Here is a 20,110-nt window from a genome sequence, read left to right as displayed (position 1 = left end):
GAACCCATTGCTCTTCACTAGCTCTGATTTATCATCCTTCAAACTCCTTCAAGGATCCTGTTCAAGTCGGTTGGGTTTTCCCCTCCTACCCAAGCACAGTTCTAGGTAGTTGGTTCCCTTACAAACCACCAGTTCACATGGCCTTTCACAGTGCCAGTAGGGACTTCAGCAAGCCTGTTGGCTAATAGAAAGTCTAGACTCTTCTAGACAGGGTAGTTTTGCCCATGGAAATTCATAATCGCATGCCACATTTCTAAAAAAATAAAGTGTCCCAGCCAACATTCCCTTTCTTAATTATCATGGAAGTCTTGGGGGAAAGAGCAGTTTCCTGTGTTCTTTTGGACCCTACTGAAGCAAGGGAAAAGCCAAATTCCAATGTAGCTTCAATAAAAGACGTCTGTGATACCTCATCACCACCAAGGGGAGAACAGGAGAGATGTGCAGATGTTTAAGTGAGATGAAGGGAAGACCCCATGAGCTTTAGGGCAAGGATGAGGATAAAGGCATCCTTAACAAGATGATGGAACTTAAGCTTGCCAGTCCATCATAAGCAAGCTTATGGCCCTGCTGAGGCCTTCCAATTGACCTTACATTGATAATTTTACCTTCTATTTTCCTTTAGATTCATCCTCTCAATCTTATAACATCAGGTCCTCAAAAAAACAGACATCAAAAAACCATTCCTGATCTTACTTTACAGGCAAGTGAGACAGCGGGCTCTTCCAATTTCAGGTGTATATTTATTATAAACCTGGAGTCTGCTTGTTGGTTGGAACCTTTGAATAACCGTGTAATGACTTTGCCTCTAGTGACAGGACCTGACTCAGTCTATGTTCCCTGAGACAAAGCTGGAGTCGCTTTGTCTCATGAACTCTTTCCATCCCTGGGTGCACCCTTGATTGAAAATGAACCTTTTTGTAGACAGCATGGGATGAAGTTTGGGAGTGGGAGAGGTGGCATCAGGAGTGGTGATGGGAAGAGGTGGTTTCAGAGGTGGCAACTGACAGAGGTAAGAACTGAGGAGAGAATGGGATCTCAAACTATCCTGGGACAAACATACTTCAAGTTTGGGGCCCTGTCCTTCTAACCTTCTTTGGAAAGACCCCTCAAATTTTACAGTTTAAACAAGTAGGCACCATGAGACTTCCTAGTTGATGGTGAAACAGGAGTAGATGTGAATCTGCTTCAAGGTAGACTAAGGTATTTTTCAGGGATCTGCTCAGAAATGTCTCCCCCATTATGCTCCTTACAATGCTATAAGAGAGTTCCTCCCACAGAGAAGCACACACTCATGACTGCTTCCCTGCTGACCAGCAGGGTCTGTGGCTACAATAAAAGCTGTACTACATGACTTCTAAGCCAACTACATAAAAAGCAACAGGGCTTTCTCCTTAGTTATTTGTCCTTGGAACTTAGCTACTTTGAGCCAAGGAAACCCCAGGTTTTTGTAAAGAGGTTCCCACATGATGGACTTGTCATAGGAGTAGAGCTGTCAGGGACTTCAGAGTCTCTGGTGAGAACTTGCTCTGTACAGAGAGATGAGGTGGCTTGACCAAGCCCTGCCAAATGAAAACTCTGTAAGCAGATTCACCATTTCCCCCATTTTTCCTCTGTTATTGATTTTTAAATTTTATCCCATTGTGGTCAGAAAAAAACATTTGGTTATGATTCAAGCTTTACTGAGATTTGTGTTTTCACATGAAGTCTATTGTGGAGACTGTTCCTTGTGCGTTGGAGAAGATGGGTGGTCACTGGGTGATCTTTTGTTGGGTGGAATGTTCTGTGCATGTCTATTGGGTCTATTGATCTACAATGCCACCTAACGGTTTTGTTCCTTTGTTGGTTGTGTTTTGAATGAGAATGTGCCACCCCCCCACACACACACCCAAATCCCCACAGGCCATCTAAATGTTTGGGTCCCATTTGATAGATTGTTTAGGAAGGATTAGGAGGTGTGGCCTTGTTGGAGGAGGAGGTATGTCACAGGGGGTGCACTTTGAGGTTTTAAAAGCTCACAACAGTTCCTGTCTCAATCTCTTTTTGCCTTATGCTTGAAGATGTAAGTCCCTAGCTACTACTGCTCTAGTGCCCTGCCTGCTTGCCTGCCTTCCAAAAGCCGTCTAGGTAAAGGCTATGGCAAGCAAATGAGTTTCCTGGAGATAGCCCACAGTTTTACATGGCTGTGATGGGTGCACTCTTGAGAGGCACAGCTTCAGAGACTTCATCCCAGGATTGCTTCTTACTGCTGATCTGCCTTTCCTGTCATTATTACACAGCCTAATGATTCCTGGGCATCAGGACACCCTATTGGGAAAATTTCCTGCTGATCAACATGAAGATGAACTTTCATGAATAAATGCTGTTTAGATGAGCTAATGACTTTATAGAAATCCTAATCTGATTCAAAGAATTTTAAGACAAAAGCTTAAGGAGATGGTTTTAGTCGTTTTGCCAGACAGACGCAATAAAGTGAGAATCGAGAATAGAATGTGCCAGCTCCCCACAGAATAGTGAGCAAAGGCTGCGTAATACAATGAGCATTCATACTTACACTAAGAAGAGAAACTGGCTTGGGACAGATGTGTGATCAGGGAAAAACATTCACTCTAGGTCAGGCCCAAGGATGAAGCCACAGGTGTGCACCATGATAAAGCAAGGCCATGGGAAAACTGTTGTTTTGAACTTGTAATGAGCTTAGAGAGTGAAGCGCTGCTGTGAAGTTACTACTGACATCTTTCTGTAACTCTCTCTTTGTAGAACATTTTATCTATGAGGTAATTTTATAAAGAACTTTTGTCTAAGAAGATATAAATCACCAGAGAGAAGGAATAGTGTGTGACTTTTGGGGCTCAGCCCCATCCACCAAATGTATATCTGTGGCTTTGGGGGCTCTGCGCCATCCACCAAATGTTTATCTGTCTGTCTGTCTATACATATGGACACTTACAAATTACAAGAGTTCAGAGTTTCTTACTGAGTGTTCTTGCCAGCCCCAGATAAGTTTTGTTCCATCAGTAGTGTGGACCCTGTAAATTGCCTGTTGCTGTCATCAGACTGTCAGCTGACCCCATTTGCTAACACCATACCCCCTTTTCACTGTCTGCCTCAATGAGCCCTCCTGATGTCAAACCTGGCTTTTGGCACCTGCCTGCCTGCCTGCCTGCCTGGCTCTGTGCTTTCTGCCATGATGGTCCTGGACTCTGAAACTGTAAGCAAGCCCCTGGTCAAATGATTTCTTTTCTAAGTTTGCCTTGATCATGTTGTCCTTTTACAATAGAACAGTAAGGAAGACAGCAGTCTACTGTAGAGCCTCTATCTACCCATAGTTGAAAGTAAGGTGCCAGGGTTGAGTTTTGTGTTACTGCCAAGGTCCCTTTTCAGGTCTGTCAGTATTTGTTTTATGTATGTATCTTTTCCGATGTGAGAGATAACATGTTGATAGCCCCTCTGACACTTTGATTACTATGTAAAGACCTTCACTGCCTTCAGAGACAGCTCTTGCTCTTAACGTCTACTTTAAGTCTATATGTGTGAGCGAGCTATGCTTGCTTTTCTTTGGTTAACATTTATGTAGGCTTTTTCCTGCCCATATGTACACTGTTGGACCAGAAGTGAATTTCTGGCAGATAGTTTGATTTTCTTTGTATTTTAACCTATTCCATCACTATATGTTTTTATTCTCAGGAGTTTAGTCTTTTTACAGTAATTACAGATAAGGTCTTTTATTAACATGTGCATGTGTGTGCACATGGGTATGTGCATGTTCACATGTGTGTGCAAGTGGAGTTTACATGCACCTTGAGGAGACGGCTATATTCTTACACTTATTACACCAGTGTTCTCAAGAGCAACAATATGGAAACAACCATCAGCAGGTAAATTAAAAAAGAAATGGTGCAACATATAAGACCCTTGACTCCTAATGGGAGCCAAATTTCTGAGGGTTTTTTTGTTTTGTTTTGTTTTGTTTTGTTTTGTTTTGTTTTGTTTTGTGCAGCAATAGATTTAACAATCTGATACCAGAGTGTTCACTGAACACTCTGCCAGCCCAGTACTCTTCCCAGAGTCAGGAACACCGGACACAAGAGCAGGCTGCACGATTTAGAACCTGGACTGAGTCAAGCCCCTTAGTAATTTAGGAAAGCAGTTGCTTTAAGGATCAAAACAGCAATTTACTATTAAATCAAGAGTCCTGTACTCAACAAGTGGTGTGTGTGTGCGCGCACACGTGTGTGTGTGTGTGTGCATGCATGTGCATATACACACATTGGCCACACATGTCCACACATTTGTATGCTGAGGTTGAAATTTGATTCCCGTGCCTGGACCTGGACCAGTCTCTTCTGGGAAAATGGCCAATTTGTTTCCTAGGAATCATCTCTGGGAGGTAAGACGGCTGGCACACCACAGCTTCCACAGGCTGGATGAGGACAGAGTTTCCAGGAATAATGAGAAATTTCTCCTTGGCATGAAGCACAGAGAGTATGGCTGTAAGTTAATGGCCCAGCTACAGTGGTCCTCTCAGGTAGCAATCCCAACAGCTGTAAGTTTGGTCCCCGAGGAACCTGTCAAGTTACTGTTACCTGCACCCAAAGTCCTCTGGAAAACCCAAGTGTGGTACTTCTGTCAGACCAGGCCACACTGGGTGTGGCTGGAGTCTCCTCTCTTGCCCTCCAGCCTCTACCTGCAGGTCTGCATGGCCCTGACTGCTCACTTCCCTGGAAGCAGCCTTCCTAGCCATGTGGGTCGAGCTCGTCTCTCCTTGTTTCGAGAAGCTAAAACCTCTCTCCAGAGATAATCGCTTCCACGCCCAGCAGCCTCCAGCTCAGGTTCTTCTTGGGGCTTCTTCCTCACCCGGCTCTTCACCCTGGGTACCCCTGGGGATTACACTTTCATCCAGAAAATCCCTTTTCTCCTTTCTCACTGTACCCTTACTGGATTTTTTTTTAAAAGATGGGGCTAGCAAATTTTGGCTGGGAAGAGTGAAATTGGACATCATTGAGTTTGCGGTCTTTGCTGTCTTGCTTCCAGTGACTCCACAGACAAAGGCACCATGCAGTGACTGTCTATGGATAGGCATAGGTGAGAATCCTTTTTCTGTTTTCATGTGTGTTTCAGGTGTGTGCTTATACATGCTTGCATGTATGTGGGCATGCATGTGGAGGCCAGAGGTGATGCTGGGAGTAATCCTTGATCACTCTTCCACCTATTCTTCGAGGCCAGGTATCTTAGGAGACCTACAGCTCACATACGTGACCGGCCTCCCTAGGCAGCCTGTTCAGAGGATTGCCTGTCTATTCACGTCTTGTGAGGACTGGAATTACAGGCCACCAGTCACATCCAGGATTTATACGAGTTCTTGGGTATGAATGTGTTTCTCATGTTTGTGCAGCAAGCTCTTCTGCCACTGATCCACCTTCCCTACCTACTACCGCAAGCAACCTTTTTTTTAAAAAAAGAAAAAAACAAACAGATTTGGCCACAGGCTGGGGCCTGCTGACTCCTGCTATTTAATATGTAGCTAATGAAGTCTTTACCACCTTTGGGCTGTGGTTTGGGAAGGATGCATCTGGTTTGGATGGCATCTGCCTCTGAGGCAGGGCTGTGAGTTTTTCTCGTGGTGCCAAAGCAGCGACCACAGCGACCGGGACATGGAAGTGAGGGGTTGGGAACTCACTGGGTGGCTCCAGCTGCTCAGGCCTCCTGGGACCCATTTCTAATGCCACAGCCATACTAGAAAAATCCCTCCTTCTCAGGTAACAGGAAGGATAAGTATTAGATGTGTCTGTTAGGATCAGAGAAGGGCGAGTTTCTTAGAGAGGCCATACTTCTTTTAGATTAAACTACAATTATGGATATGGGCTGTACACTGTATATAAGGTTGCTAAGGCAACCAAGTCCCAGGCTGAAACCTTTGATAATTGGGTTGGGTTGAGTAAATGTGTTTCAAATCCCACCCAAGGGGGCTAATCAAGAAGGCTCTACTTAAAGGCAAACAAGCAAGATGTATTCTGATACACCATGTGTGACTTCCCAGCAGGTGTCTGCTTCATACTGTAGTGTTTGCCAGAACCACAGATGTGACATTTAGGACTTGGTGTTCCCCCACAGTACTGTTCCAGGTATGAGAGGCCCCAGTTAGGTGCAAGTGTTATATGACCCCTTGGTCATCTGGTGTCTTAATCATTGTTCTATTGCTGTGAAGGGACACCATGACCAAGACATTTAACTGAGGGCCTGGTTACCATCTCAGTTTTGTCCATTACTATGGTGCCAAGGAGTGTGGTGGCACGCAGACAGGTGCCAGAATAGTAGCTGAGAGCTACGGCATGATTCATGGGCAGGGAGGAAGAGAAGAAACCAGGGCTAGCTTGGCCTTTGGAAACTTCAAAGCCCAGCAGCCCCAGTGACACGCTTCCTCTAGCAAGGCCACACCTACTCCAGGAAGGCCCCGCCTCCTAACCCTTCCCGAAGGGCTCGACTTCCTGATCCTAGTTACTACCATTCTTATTTAAACCACCACACCTGGCATGGGATTTAGCGTTGTGTAATTGCCCTAACCTAAGAATAGGTTTCTCAGTCCCAATTTGGTTTCTATTTTATTTTAATAAAACCCAACAGTAACCAAAAAAAAAAAAAAAAAAAAAAAACCAGGCATGGTGGCGCACGCCTTTAATCCCAGCACTCAGGAGGCAGAGGCAGGCAGATTTCTGAGTTCAAGGCCAGCCTGGTCTACAGAGTGAGTTCCAGGACAGCCAGGGCTACACAGAGAAACCCTGTCTCAAAAAAACAACAACAACAAAAAAAACACCACCACCACAACAAAAAAACAACAGTAAGATTCATGAGGCCCATGGTTAAGAGTGAAGGATGGTTTCAGAAGTGTTGTCCAGATGGAGGAAGCACAGACGGTTCATTTTGCTGGTGCTGTTTTAAGACAGGGTCTCACTATGGAGCCTTGACTGACCTGGAGCTCTATGGAGAGCAGACTGACTTGGCCTGGCCTGGCACTCTCTGTGTAGACCAGGATAGCTTTGAACTCACAGACGTCCACCTGAGTTCTGGGATTAAAGGTGTGCACCCATGACCTTTTAAAAACAAAATAGTAACCTCAGCCTGGCCTTGAGCTTGCTATGTAGTCAAGGGTGACCTTGAGCTTCTGACCCTCTTGCCTCCACCTTTTGAGGACTGGGATTATAGACATCCAGTCACTACACTTAGTTTCCATGGTAAAAGGGATTGAACCCAGGTCCTCATACATGCTAGGTAAGCACTCTGCCTCCTAAGCTACCAAACCCAGGGTTGACCTCTCCCCCCCACCCCTCCTCTACCTTTACGTGGCTAAGACAAAATGCGAGAGAGAAACAAATTCTCTTTCACCATTTCCTCTGCTTGATGTTTTGAAAAATACACACACACACACACACACACACACACACATTCCTGTGGCAAAAATCACTGCAAATCACAGCACAAACTGGTTAAGGAGGGATTCCCAGTGGGAGCTCACAGCATATCCTATGTCTTTGCAGAATGGCATAGGTTTTTGTTCCTTCACAATGGCTCTTTCTGTGGAGACACTCACGTGAGACCAGGTTTGGAGGTAGGTGTTGGGGGTTAATAGCTAATGAGAGAAGACAGATCTCTGCACTCCCCTGGGCTTCTCTCTAGAGTGGGCGATGATCAAGTCATTGGACAGAATCCATTGTGATGGAGCCCACAGACAGAGCAGACAGGAAGCTGAGTTGGGGGAGCTGAGATGGATCTCTGAGGCAGGTCACATTCAGGGTGAAACCTCAAACACAAAGCCAGGCCTTGAGAAGAGTAGGATGGAAACCTTCACACAAGAGGGGCCAGCAGGGCCCAAGGCTGGAAGAGCACAGGAACTATGAGGGTGGCTGGACTGAAGTGTGTGGGTGACCCTGGAGAGTGCTGGATGATCAGGGCACCACGGTTCGGGGTCCTGTTGACTCTGAGAGGAAAGCTGTGGAGGGGCTATTCAGGGACACAGGTGTGGTGCGCCATCTAGGTGAGAAGCCGTGCGGGCTGAGCCTGGGGGGACAGAGGACTGACGGGGGTGGGGGGTGGGAGTGAGGGGTATCCAGGTACTACTGTGTCCTATTTGAGCTCTCGGTGACAGAGATAGTGCCTGAGCCCTGCTTCTTGGAGTGGCCCTTGCTAGCTGCCCCGTTGCTGTTCCCTTTGACAGAGCCAACATCTGGAAGCCACATGGAGGGCTGGTGGAGATGGCTAAGCCGACTCGATTTTGTTGTTTTTCATAATCAGGCAAAGAAGAATAAGCAAGAACGGCTTCCCTAGAAAGTCCCAGGCTCCTGGGCAATCCTTCCCATCTAAGAACAATATTTTTCTTTTATTTTAATTTCAACCAGAGAATGACACGGTTGAAAAAAAAACGTCAGATTACTCTTTCCACCCCACACATCCCACGCCGGGTCTCTGAAGGGAAAGGCGTTGTTATAAGCATCTGCTTGTCTTTATCTTGGTGATTATTTCTGTGTCTCTAGAAAGCGTACTGAAGTGATGACTCAGTTTACCAGATGAATGCATTGTCCCACTGACTTCCTGACCCCAGATAAGGACTGACTAAACCACAGCTCTCCCCCGCCCCCCGCCCCACCTCTTTCTTATCTCACAGGCAATCTGCTACTCTTAGCTCGGCTACTGCTGCAGGTCCCAAACTAGCTGTGTCAGGATCAGTGGTCAACTTATTAAAAGCCATGTGTCATCCCATAAGTTTCTGATTTCATGTGTCTAGGTGGGTCCAGGAATTCTCTTTTCCTTTGTCAATGTCAGTTCTCATGTGTGTGTGTGTGAGTGTGTGTGGGTGTGTGTGTGTGAGTGTGTGTGTAGGCTCAAGTACGGGGGTGGAAAGGAGTGCCTACACATGGAGACCCAGGGTTGACATTGGGAGTCATCCTTAGTTTCTCTCCCACTTTATTCACTGAGGTAGAACATCTTTTTGTTGTTGTTGTTGTTTTTGTTTTGGTTTTTTGAGACTGGGTTTTTCTGTGTATCCCTGGCTATCCTGGGACTCACTCTGTAGACCAGGTTGGCCTCGAACTCAGAAATCCACCTGCCTCTGCCTCACCAAGTGCTGGGATTAAAGGCATGCACCACCACTGCTGGGCTTTTTTTATTTAAAAAAATAATAATTGATTAATTTTTACTTTATGTGCATTGGTATGTTGTCTGCACATGTGTCTGTGTGCGGGTGTCAGGTCCCTTGGAGCTGGAGTCACAAATAGTTGTGAGCTGCCATGTTGGTGCTGGGAATTGAGCCCAGATCCTCTGAAGAGCAGTCAGTGCTCTTTTTTTTTTTTTTTTTACTTATTTATTTATTATACGTAAGTACACTGTAGCTGTCCTCAGACACTCCAGAAGAGAGAGCCAGATCTCGTTAAGGATGGTTGTGAGCCACCATGTGGTTGCTGGGATTTGAACTCCTGACCTTCGGAAGAGCAGTCGGGTGCTCTTACCCACTGAGCCATCTCACCAGCCCCCAAGTCAGTGCTCTTAACCATGGAGCCATCTCTCCAGCAGCTGAGACAGAGTATCTTAATCAAATTCAAAGCTTGCCAATATGGCGAGTCTCTTTAGCCAGCTCGCTCTTCCCATCCCTACCTTCGAATGCCTGTGTGGCAAGCCCATTAGACACTCAACCATCTTCCCTACTCCCAAACTTTCTATTACATGATCCTAAGGCAGCTGGGGCCACTGGCACTGGGGCATTCAGGCCACAATACTATTGCTGACCTCTGCATTTCGAGTAATGCACAGCAATTTCTTGTTTCATTAAGTTCTGCAATCTCTTCCAGCTTGGCAATTTAAAAAAAGACACTAAGAGATTTAGGTTTTAAGAGAACTATTATTCATCTACAATCCAGTCACTCTGATGACGTCTTTGTTTTTGCTATGAACTGGCTTGGAGGCAGAGACCAAAATCTATAAGAAGTGTTCATGCTGTTATGTCTACGTGATTTTGCATTAGAGCCAATGTAGTCTTGACTACATGTTCTTTTCCACAGAGGCCAAGCTGGGAGCACTTAACAGACAATCATCCACTACCCAGGCCCTCCTCTTCCTTGTGTTCATCCAGTCACCCCAAATCCCAGGCTAACATGCCTTCTGTTTGAACCATAGCATTGCTTAACAGGTCACTTAAGATTTTTATTATTTACATGTATGTGTGTATGTATGCATGTATATGCACATGTGTGCAGGTGTTCTTGGAAGCCAGGAAAGGGTGACAGATACCCTGAGCTGATGTTACAGGAGTTTGTGAGCCACACAGAGTGGCCACTGGGAACCAAACACCTTTACTGCGTGTACTGGTTGGTTTTGTGTCAACTTGACACAGGCTGGAGTTATCACAGAGAAAGGAGCTTCAGTTGAGGAAATGCCTCCATGAGATCCAGCTGTAAGGCAATTTCTCAATTAGTGATCAAGGGGGAAGGTCCCCTTGTGGGTGGGACCATCTCTGGGGTGGTAGTCTTGGGTTCTATAAGAGAGCAGGCTGAACAAGCCAGGGGAAGCAAGCCAGTAAAGAACATCCCTCCATGGCTTCTGCATCAGCTCCTGCTTTCTGACCTGCTTGAGTTCCAGTCCTGACATCCTTTGATGATCAACAGCAATGTGGAAGTGTAAGCTGAATAAACCATTTCCTCCCAAACTTGCTTCTTGGTCATGATGTTTGTGCAGGATAGAAACCCTGACTAAGACAAATTGGTACCAGCGTAGTGGGGTATTCCTGTGACAACCTGACCATGTTTTGGTGAGGACTGTGGAAGGACTTTGGAACTTTGGGCTAGAAGATCCATTTGGTGTTAAAAACTCTGTCAGAGCCGGGTGTGGTGGCGCACGCCTTTAATCCCAGCACTTGGGAGGCAGAGGCAGGCGAATTTTTGAGTTCGAGGCCAGCCTGGTCTACAAAGTGAGTTCCAGGACAGCCAGGGCTATACAGAGAAACCCTGTCTCGAAAAACCAAAAACCAAAACAAACAAACAAACAAACAAACAAAAAAACTCTGTCAGATGTTGTATAGGAGCTTGGAAGATAATATTGAGAACAGTGTAAAAGATGGAGGCCTGGCTTGTGAAATTTCTGAGGGAAAATTAAAGAGTCTTTTCAGAGCCATTGCTATTTTGGATTGTGAAGATTCTGTGGTTCTGGTTAGCTGGGGCTGAAGAATTAGCTATGCTGGGACTATTGCATTGCTGGGACTATTGATGCTGGTTAGCTGGAGCTAAGAAATTAGCGGTGATTAAGAAGAGACCAGCATCATTGAGGTGACATCTTCTGGGAAGTGTTTTCTGAGAGCACAGAGGCTGTGTTGCAGAGATAGCCAAGGTTTTACCTTGTGCTGTGGCTGGAAATGGTAATGTGTAAGACTCACCCAGGTGGTACTGGTTTTGAAGATATGAAGGGGTCACGCAGAGCAGCTGAGGCTTGGCACTGTGAGAGGCCATAGAAGGCCATTGGTGAAGGTGCAGCCTCAGTTGCAATTGATGGCCCAGGACTGAAGGGGTCATGCAAAGGAGTTGAGGCCTGCTTGTGGACGTTGTACATCGTGGTGCGCACTAGGCTCCGCACCACGATGTACAACGTCCACAAGCAGAGTCCTTTTCAGGCATCGTGGGAGTGCATTCCTGTAGCTCCAGCACTTGGGAGGCTAAAGTAGAATGGTCAAAGCCATCCTGCTTGTGGACGTTGTACATCGTGGTGCGCACTAGGCTCCGCACCACGATGTACAACGTCCAGCAGTTTCTCAATTAGTGATCAAGGGGGAAAGGCCCCTTGTGGGTGGGACCATCTCTGGGGTGGTAGTCTTGGGTTCTATAAGAGAGCAGGCTGAACAAGCCAGGGGAAGCAAGCCAGTAAAGAACATCCCTCCATGGCCTCTGCATCAGCTCCTGCTTTCTGACCTGATTGAGTTCCAGTCCTGACTTCCTTTGGTGATGAACAGCAATGTGGAAGTGTAAGCTGAACAAACCCTTTCCTCTCCAACTTGTTTCCTGGTCATGATGCTTGTGCAGGAATAGAAACCCTGACTAAGACACTGTGAGAGAGCTTTTATAATCTAGGATTGGGTGTGACCACACCTATCTGTAATCTCAGCACTTGGGAGGCTAAAGCAGGGAGACTACAAGTTCAAGGCCAGTCTGGGCTGCACGACAAGACCCTGTATCAAAAAACAAAATAAAAGTTTATAATCTTTTTTTATTTACAGAATAACCTTTTGCCTTCTAAATAAAATATTCTGTTTATTTTTATGTCAGTTGGCCTTTCTTTTCTGTGTCCCACATCCTGTAAACTCAGTTGTCCTTGGTTGCCATCTCTTACTTAGGGCAGAGCACTGATTGGTTGGTCTGTAGATGGGTGGATGGCTGAGTGGAAGGCTAGGTCTTACTGTGGGGACTTCAAATTCTGGAAGTGGGGTTCTGTCAGTGAAGACTGGCTCATACTGGTGCCTGAAGCAGTTTATTCAACTCTGCAGAGAACAATGCATCAACTGTCTGTCTGACTGCTAGTTCATATGCCTGCTAATTAAAGAGCCCGGAGTGACCAAGAATGATATTTTGATACCAGTCTTTTCCCTTATCTCTGGCTTGGATTGGGTCACTGGCTGTCCTCGTCAACATTAGTCAGTAAAGGTTTTAAGACGTTCTTCAGTGAGGAAGACCCGCCTCAGCACTGTATGAACATTCGTAGGAATGAGGGTTAGGTCCAGGCAAAGTCTGCTTAGAACTACAACAAGCTGACTAGAGTTAACGACTGTCTCCCTGACCAGTACAGAGGCTCGACAAACACGGGGTGCTGAGGTAAATTCTAATACATCAAGTATTACAATATAAGCTTGGGCAGGTTTTGTTTGCTTGCTTGTTAGCTTTTTAAGCTAGCAAGATTTTGCCTTATAGAACAGAGTCATTATTCTGGACTGGGGTTTTATTACTAGGAATTACTGAATAGTAACAGGTGTCCAGGCTGACTTCTTGTCACTGCTCCATGGTTAGGGAAGACCTGATCATATTACACACACACACACACACACACACACACACACACACACACAGTTTCTATATTTATTGTATGAATGTTTTGTCTTCATGAGTGTCTGCCCCTTGTGTGCCTGGTCCCTGGTCAGAAGAGCGTATCAGATCCTCTGGAACAGGAATTACAGGCAGCAATAAGCCACTGTGTGGGTACTAGGAATCAAACATAGGTCCTTAGAAAGAGCAGTCAATGCTCTTAGCAGTTGAGCCATCTCTCCAGCTCCCAGTGTCTGGTTCTTAACCATCTTCCTGTCTTCTGCTCCCTGCTTTCTTTGTGCTTTCCCATAAGGCCCTGCACTCTGCCTCACTCACTTAAAAACCCCATGTCCTTCTAACCCCTCCTTCATCTCCCTTGTACTTGATATGAGTCTAAGTGACCAGTGGGGCTCAAATGCCACGTTCCCGTTTGTGCGTACGTGCGGGTGTGTGTGTGTGTGTGTGTGAGTGAGTGTGAGAGAGAGAGAGAGAGAGAGAGAGAGAGAGAGAGAGAGAGAGAGAATGTGTGTATGAATGTGTGTATGTATGTGTGTGAGTGTGTTTAAGTAGAGAAAGCTAGTTGAGTGCTAGACATGCATGCATGTATATTCTCTCTCTCTCTCCACCCCCCCTCTCTCCTGCTGTTGATGTCACCTGTGGTGGCCATGATGTGGCTCACTGCTTCAAGTGGCCTGCCTTGACTTCTCCACAGAGATGGGTTGTAACCTAGCGTCCAGGGCTAAAACAAACCCTTGCACCCCTGAGTTGCTTTCTGCCAGGGTCTTTTTTACCAGAGACAGAAACAAAGCTAGACGGGTTCTAACCTGATTCTTCTGGGAGATCCTTTGTCCCTTCTTCCAGCGAAGCACTGGTGTCAGGTCTGGCAGTTCCCGGTCTTCCTCACCCATCACATGCTCATCCAGGCTGTAGGCGGCTTCAAACACAATGGGGCTGATGACATCCTGGACTCTCCGCTGCGACAGCAAACAAGAAGGAACATTAGCAGTGGACATCTGGGGATGGTGGGGACTCATTCTGCCATGTACAAACAAAGACCCACCCGCCACACCACTCTCTCACCTCAGGTGGTCCTTATAACCATTTGCACAAGCTAAGATTTTTCTTGTAGGCATGGTAGGTGAGGCCCAGGGCAAAGGTCAATTTGTCTGGGTCTCTGTTGCCAGGCAGGAATTTCTCAGGCTACCTTGCATGATGCTAATCCTCTTCTCCAGAGCATCTGGAAGGCATCACCTAACTTGTCCCTGACATGTGCGTACTTAGATGCCAGTTGTGGCGGGGAGAGCATCTGCTCGCTCTTTGTTAACCCTTTCATGGGGGGTGTGGATGACCACAGTACTTTTGCATTGAGATCAGTGTTTTCTGTCAGGGCAAGGGACCCAGCAACACTGCCCCAAACAGTGTCTGTGGTGGTGAAGCCATTGGTGACATCAGATGTAAGTTTGTGCTCATTTCTCTAGAACTCAAGGACTTCAAGGCCCAAAGGAATAGTAGACTGGTAGGACGGGAGTTACTGTTTCTGTTGCCGTGATAGAACATTACCACTGAGGCAACTTATAGAAGAGTCTATTGGGGTTATGGTTCCAGATTATTAGAGTCTGTCATGGTGGGGAGCACGGCAGCAAGTGGAAGGAATAGAAAGCCCAAAGCTGGAAGAGGTGAGGGGGGGGGACTACAAGTGGTGGAGACTCTTAAATCTCAAAGCCCGCTTCCTGTGACACACTGCATCTTCTATGCTTTTCTAAACGGCCTGGAGAGCAAGTATTCAAATCCTGGAGCCTATGCAGGGGCTGGGGGAAGTGTAGGGGGGTAGTGGTGGATACAGTTCTCCTTCAAATCACTATAGGAGGGAAGACAAGACAAGATGCCGGGTCCACGCTGTGGCTGCTAGAGATAAACAACACTCTCCCATATCCTACCACTACACAGGACAGGAACAAGGAAGGCCCAAGACTCAGTTCCACAGGACACAGACCTGGGGCTTTTCAAGGTTTAAGTTCATGATCTTTATGCACAGTGGACCTGACTCTGGGTGTCTCTGGGACCCACATGCTCACAGGTGAGAATTAGAGGCAAGAGTCGTGCTGGTCAGTAGTCTTGCATTAAGCGCCAGCATATTATCTGGGTCATCTACCTTAGTGGTAAGGCTGAGGAGGCCAGACTCTCTGCTTTGTAAAACCAGCATAGAGAACATGGGGTGTGGTGCAGGGAACCGAGAAAGGCCTTGTAAGGAACAAGAGAAGGGAGAGATGGTTCTCAGAATGGAATTTGGTTTCCCTAGGAGTGGGGCAGACTGGTTAGTCAGTGTGGGGGGTGCACACCAAAATAAAGCAGGGTTAAACAGCATCTTACTGTGTGGCTTGTCAGTAGGAGCCTTGAACAAACAGCACATGAATTCGCACTATTCTCTGTGAAGTCTGAAGGAGTTAGGATTGGAGTCTTGTTGTGTTCAAAATGGTGGAATGTTCCAAATGTCCCAGGAAATACCCAAAAGAGAGCTTTCTTCAACCTTTTACAACAGCCAATTCCCTCCCACAGAGGTAGCCATGGCTGCCCTTTGGGACAGCTGGGGACAGATGTGAGAGAACACGGGCCAAGCAGCTTGACTCTTAACTTCTCTGCCATCTCTATGCTCGGCACGCACCCCGGGGAACATCAGTGTCCTTTGTAAGGATGCCCACTGAGTGACTATAAGGATGACAAATGACCCCCATTTTGGATGAAATATGCCTGAGAAGCGAAGGGAGGTGGCCAGCCCATCGACTGTGACAGAGTTGGTTCATAGAGTGGGGCAGTCTGCTTAGTAAGTGTGGGGGCAGGGCACACCAAAATAGAGCAAGGTTAAATAGCATCTCCATGTTTTGCTTGTCAATTCTGGTTTTACTTTGGTTGTGTATGAGAATGGGGTTGTGGCCTCCCGGTCTACTGAGCCACAGCGCCCCGTGTTTTCTCGTAGATCTTCCTATGATAGGGTGTTGAGATGCAGAATGCAGTCAAGGGTGTTGGATGCTAGAATCTTCCTGCAATGGTTCTGGAGGGGAGTCAGTGAAGGGAATATGGGAAACAGATGTAACCAAGAGGTGAGGTCTGGGGGGGCAGAACAAAGGGACACAGTGACATCAGAGGCAGGTGCCTGAACAAGAAGCAGATGATGCACATCTGTGTTCAGTAAAACATCCACCTGGGGGAAAGAGTCAGTTCTTCAGCCTAAACAAAAATACAAGACCTCCCCAGCAAAGTGACGCAAGCATCCTAGATAAAGCGTTTCCAGAAAGTTCTCTGGAACTGCTCATCTTAGGACAGATCTTTAAGACTCGAGATCTTTCCAGGAGCAAGACATGTACCTAGGATCCAGGCACCCCCAGCTTACTGACTCCAACCAGAGTTCAAAGTTGGTTGCTGGTAGGCAGGGAGACAGATGAGCAGACGCCAAATTTGCACGTTTGTAGATGCAGTCTCGGTGTTTCTTTGAGGTTGGTTAGCTACTTCAAGGTCTTGCACTTTAATATTTAAGTATTTCATGTCAAAGTAAGCCCGCAAGGACACTGTTGCTCTGGGCACGGGGAAGATGAGAGCAGGGGAGGGACAGCAGTCCCAGGGCACATGGCTGGACGGCTGTGCGTATTTCAGGGCCTTCCCTAAGTTCTGAGTTAACCTTGTTTTCACTCAATCCTCACAACGTCTGGTGGGTGAATTTCTGTTTGCTTTTTACAGAGGGGTGCAACAGAGACCCAGGAGCTCCATCCCAGAGCTTCACATGTGGTAGGACCAGACTTCTAGGGACCAAAAGCCAAGGGAATTCCCTTGCTGTCCATTAATACCTGGCTTGCTGCTGTGTCGAGGGTCCCACTGTGTAGCCGGTTAGAGCTGGCTTTGTGTGTGCTATGCACAGTACAAGCTGGCCTCAGTCTCAGGACCTTCCTGCCCCAGTCACCTGAGTGCTGCAAATATAGGTATGTCTGTCTATGCAATCACCTCATAGCTCATGAAGTGCTATTTAAAAACCATTCAGATAACATTAGGGTCCAGCAATTTCTTTTAAAAATGTCTCATTCCAGGGCTTGGGAGATAGTTTGATGAAAAGCTGCCTGTCCTACAAGGCTGAGCTTGGGTCCCCAGCACCCACATAAAAAGATGGGCATGTACAAGTTGGTGTACACTTGTAACCCTAATGCAGGGGAGGTACAGACAGGAAGATCCCGAGGGTTTGGTCTAGGCAAAATGGCAAAGTGCAGGTTCACTGAGAAATCTTGTCTCAGAAACAAAGGTCAGAGATGAGAAAGGAAGATACTCTGGCTTCTATAGGCACATGTGTGGGTGAGCACTACCCCATATACACACACACACCATAGTCCCCAAGCCCCCACCACAAAAGCACAATACACCCCCATCAAAGAGATAAATGAATAATTGGTAGCTAGGAAATAAGGGCATGAAGTGAGAGTGTTTGTAAGTTTATGACCACATACAGTGACTGTCAGGGATGGAGACCTCGGTCATGGTGTGTCTGAGTTTGAACCATGAATATAAGCTGACATCTAGGAGTGGATGCTATTCTCTGGCAGCAACTGCAGGAGCCTGCTTTAATGAGTGAGTTGGAAAAGCAGCTTCATGCTTCCTGTTGCAGTAGCTGGGAGCAGTTGGGAAACTCAAACCACACTGAGTGGTGGGCAGAGGAGGGTGCAGGGATTAGAAACAGGCCCTGCAGAAGCCTAGCCTCTCCTTTCCACAGACTGGGCTGCTCCAAGCTGCAGAGGGAAAATAGCAGGCTGTTTGGGGGTTTCCCCATCATTTTTTTGGAAGTCCTGCTTCCTTCTGTTCCACACCACATTAAGTGGAGGGACTGGCCAGAGTAGAATTCTGCGGCTCTCTGGCATTCACCACGGTGGCTTAAATTTTACTACTTAAAAAGTTGCTACTACAAGCTGATTTTTTTTTCCTTTTTCTTCTCCTTTGAGGCAAGGTCGCATCTACCCCAGACTGGCTCAAAGTTTTTATGCAATCAAAGATGAGTCCTGATCATTTTGCTGCCGCCCCCGAGTGCTGGGATCACAGGCGTGCACCATCTCTCAAGGCTACCAACAGAAACCTCTTGGGTTGAATATATATTAATCCTCATCCGCAGAGAGGCCAGAATCAACCTTTTCCTGCTGAGGGCATCAGGACTACTTTGAAAACTGAAGGCACACTTAGGGAGGACACCCAGGCTGGTGGCAGAGCCGACCGCAGCTGGGGTATTTAATAGGGAATGTAACACATGGTCCATTTGAAATTTATTGGGTGCTTACTTTATGCCAGGCATTGTGCCGGGCAGGAGACAGACATGAAAGACCCGGAGGGAATGAACAGTTCCGGAGGGAAAAGCCAAGCCATGACAATGTCCTACTCCATGCACTAGGGTAGAGGTGACTTTGAGGACACAAAGGACGATCACGCCTGATTCTTAAAGACCTGGAAGGCTTCCCAGAAGAGATTCTCCTGGGTTGAGCTGTAAGACAGAAGGACTTGTGCCAGACAACAGGTGAAAGGCTCAGCTGGTACAGCTGGTACAGCAGTGCACAGGAAGCTTAGAGGTGTTAGTGACCATATAGATCCAAAGACAGAAAAGTCCGGCTCATGGGCAGGGGCAGGGTGGCTCATGCAAAAATCAGATCCCTGGTGTCTCTGATTAAGGCTGGGTGAACCCCACGCTAAACGCTAGGGAGCACATGGAGAGGGTTCACATGATCCTTCAGGCTGTGTCTGGAAAGCTTTGCTAGCTGTAGCACAACGGTATTGGTGGCAGAAGGGTTGGAAAGAGGCTGGGAAGGTTTAGACAAGAGATCTCTTTTGGGATAGCCCCCGTTTCAGTTGTTCGGGACCCACATGAAGACCAAGCTGCACTTCTGCTACATATGTGTGGGAAGGCCTAGGTCCACCCTTTATATGTTCTTTGGTTGTTGGTTCAGACTTTGAGAGCCCAAGGGTCCAGGTTAGTTTATTCTGCTGGTCTTCCTGTGGAGTTCCTATCCCCTTCAGGGCCTGCGATCCTTCCTCCTATTCTTCCATAAGAGTCCCCAAGCTTCATCCACTGTTTGGCTATGGGTGACTGCATCTGTCTGAGTCAGCTGCTGGGTGAAGCCTCTCAGAGGATGAACAACTGGAATGGGGGCTATCGCAGCAGCTGCTCTTGAGCAGGATATGGTCTTGTAGCTGGGCTGCCTTGTCTGGCCTCAGTAGGAGACGAAGCACCTAGCCTTGAAGTGCCAGGGTGGGGGGATACCCAGAGAGGCTCCCACCTGCTCAGAGGAGGAAGGGAGGGTAGAGGGGGAAGGATTGTGGGAAAGGGTGACCGGGAGGGGGGCAGTGAGTGGGATGTAAAGTGAAAAGGGAAAAAAATTAAATTTTAAAATAAGAATTAAAAAATAAATGAAAAGTTCAGCATGGGGGGGCTGGAGCCAGGACCCAACAGTGGGCCAGAGGCAGGAATACCTCTCCTGGCCTAAAGAAGACACGCATTACTGTTTGGGAGGAGCTCAGGGTGAGTTAGTCCCACTTCTCACTGAAGGGCCCTAAGCAAGCTGGGCTTGATCACTGTGGCACCAGCTGGCTAGCCTGTGACTTGGAAATCTACCCCATAGCTGCTTTTCCCCTCTGGAAAAAGAAAAAAAAAAGTAACTCACAGTTTTTCCTTTCCTTGGCTCACAGTGGCAAATTAAATAAAAACAGGAAGGGCTGGCCTCACTTTAAATTTGCAGAATACACAGAAGTGAATTCAGCAAATGAGCAGCTATCATTAAGTTAGAGTATTGCTTTGGGGGAAATAAGTCCACTAAGTGGGTTTTTGTTGTTGTTTTGTTTTTGAAACCTCAATGTTCTTTTTTCTTTTGTAAATGTGATTTTTCTGCCCCTCCCCTTCTATCCTGAATCCTCTCTCACGTGTTCTCTGGGGCCAACCCTCTCCACTTCTGCCTGTGTTGGCCTCACAGACATTCCCACAAGCAGGGATTGGCATCCCGTGCTTCTACTTACAAACCAGCTGGGTTGCATAACGGCACTTTCCTCAA

At 47.0% G+C, this 20,110-nt stretch overlaps 1 protein-coding gene across 1 annotated transcript in view; it reads right to left on the bottom strand.

Annotated features, from left to right (window-relative positions):
• Positions 1-20,110, bottom strand: part of Itga9 (integrin subunit alpha 9) — a 289,069-nt gene that overhangs the window by 115,095 nt on the left and 153,864 nt on the right. Inside the window, exon 16 of the mRNA XM_021172021.2 lies at positions 13,871-14,020. Coding sequence (XP_021027680.1) covers positions 13,871-14,020 — 150 coding nt within the window. The remainder of the gene's footprint in view (positions 1-13,870; positions 14,021-20,110) is intronic.

This window comes from Mus caroli, chromosome 9, assembly GCF_900094665.2.
Source record: "Mus caroli chromosome 9, CAROLI_EIJ_v1.1, whole genome shotgun sequence".
NCBI lineage: Eukaryota > Metazoa > Chordata > Mammalia > Rodentia > Muridae > Mus > Mus caroli.
This window is presented reverse-complemented; position numbering and strand designations above follow the sequence as displayed.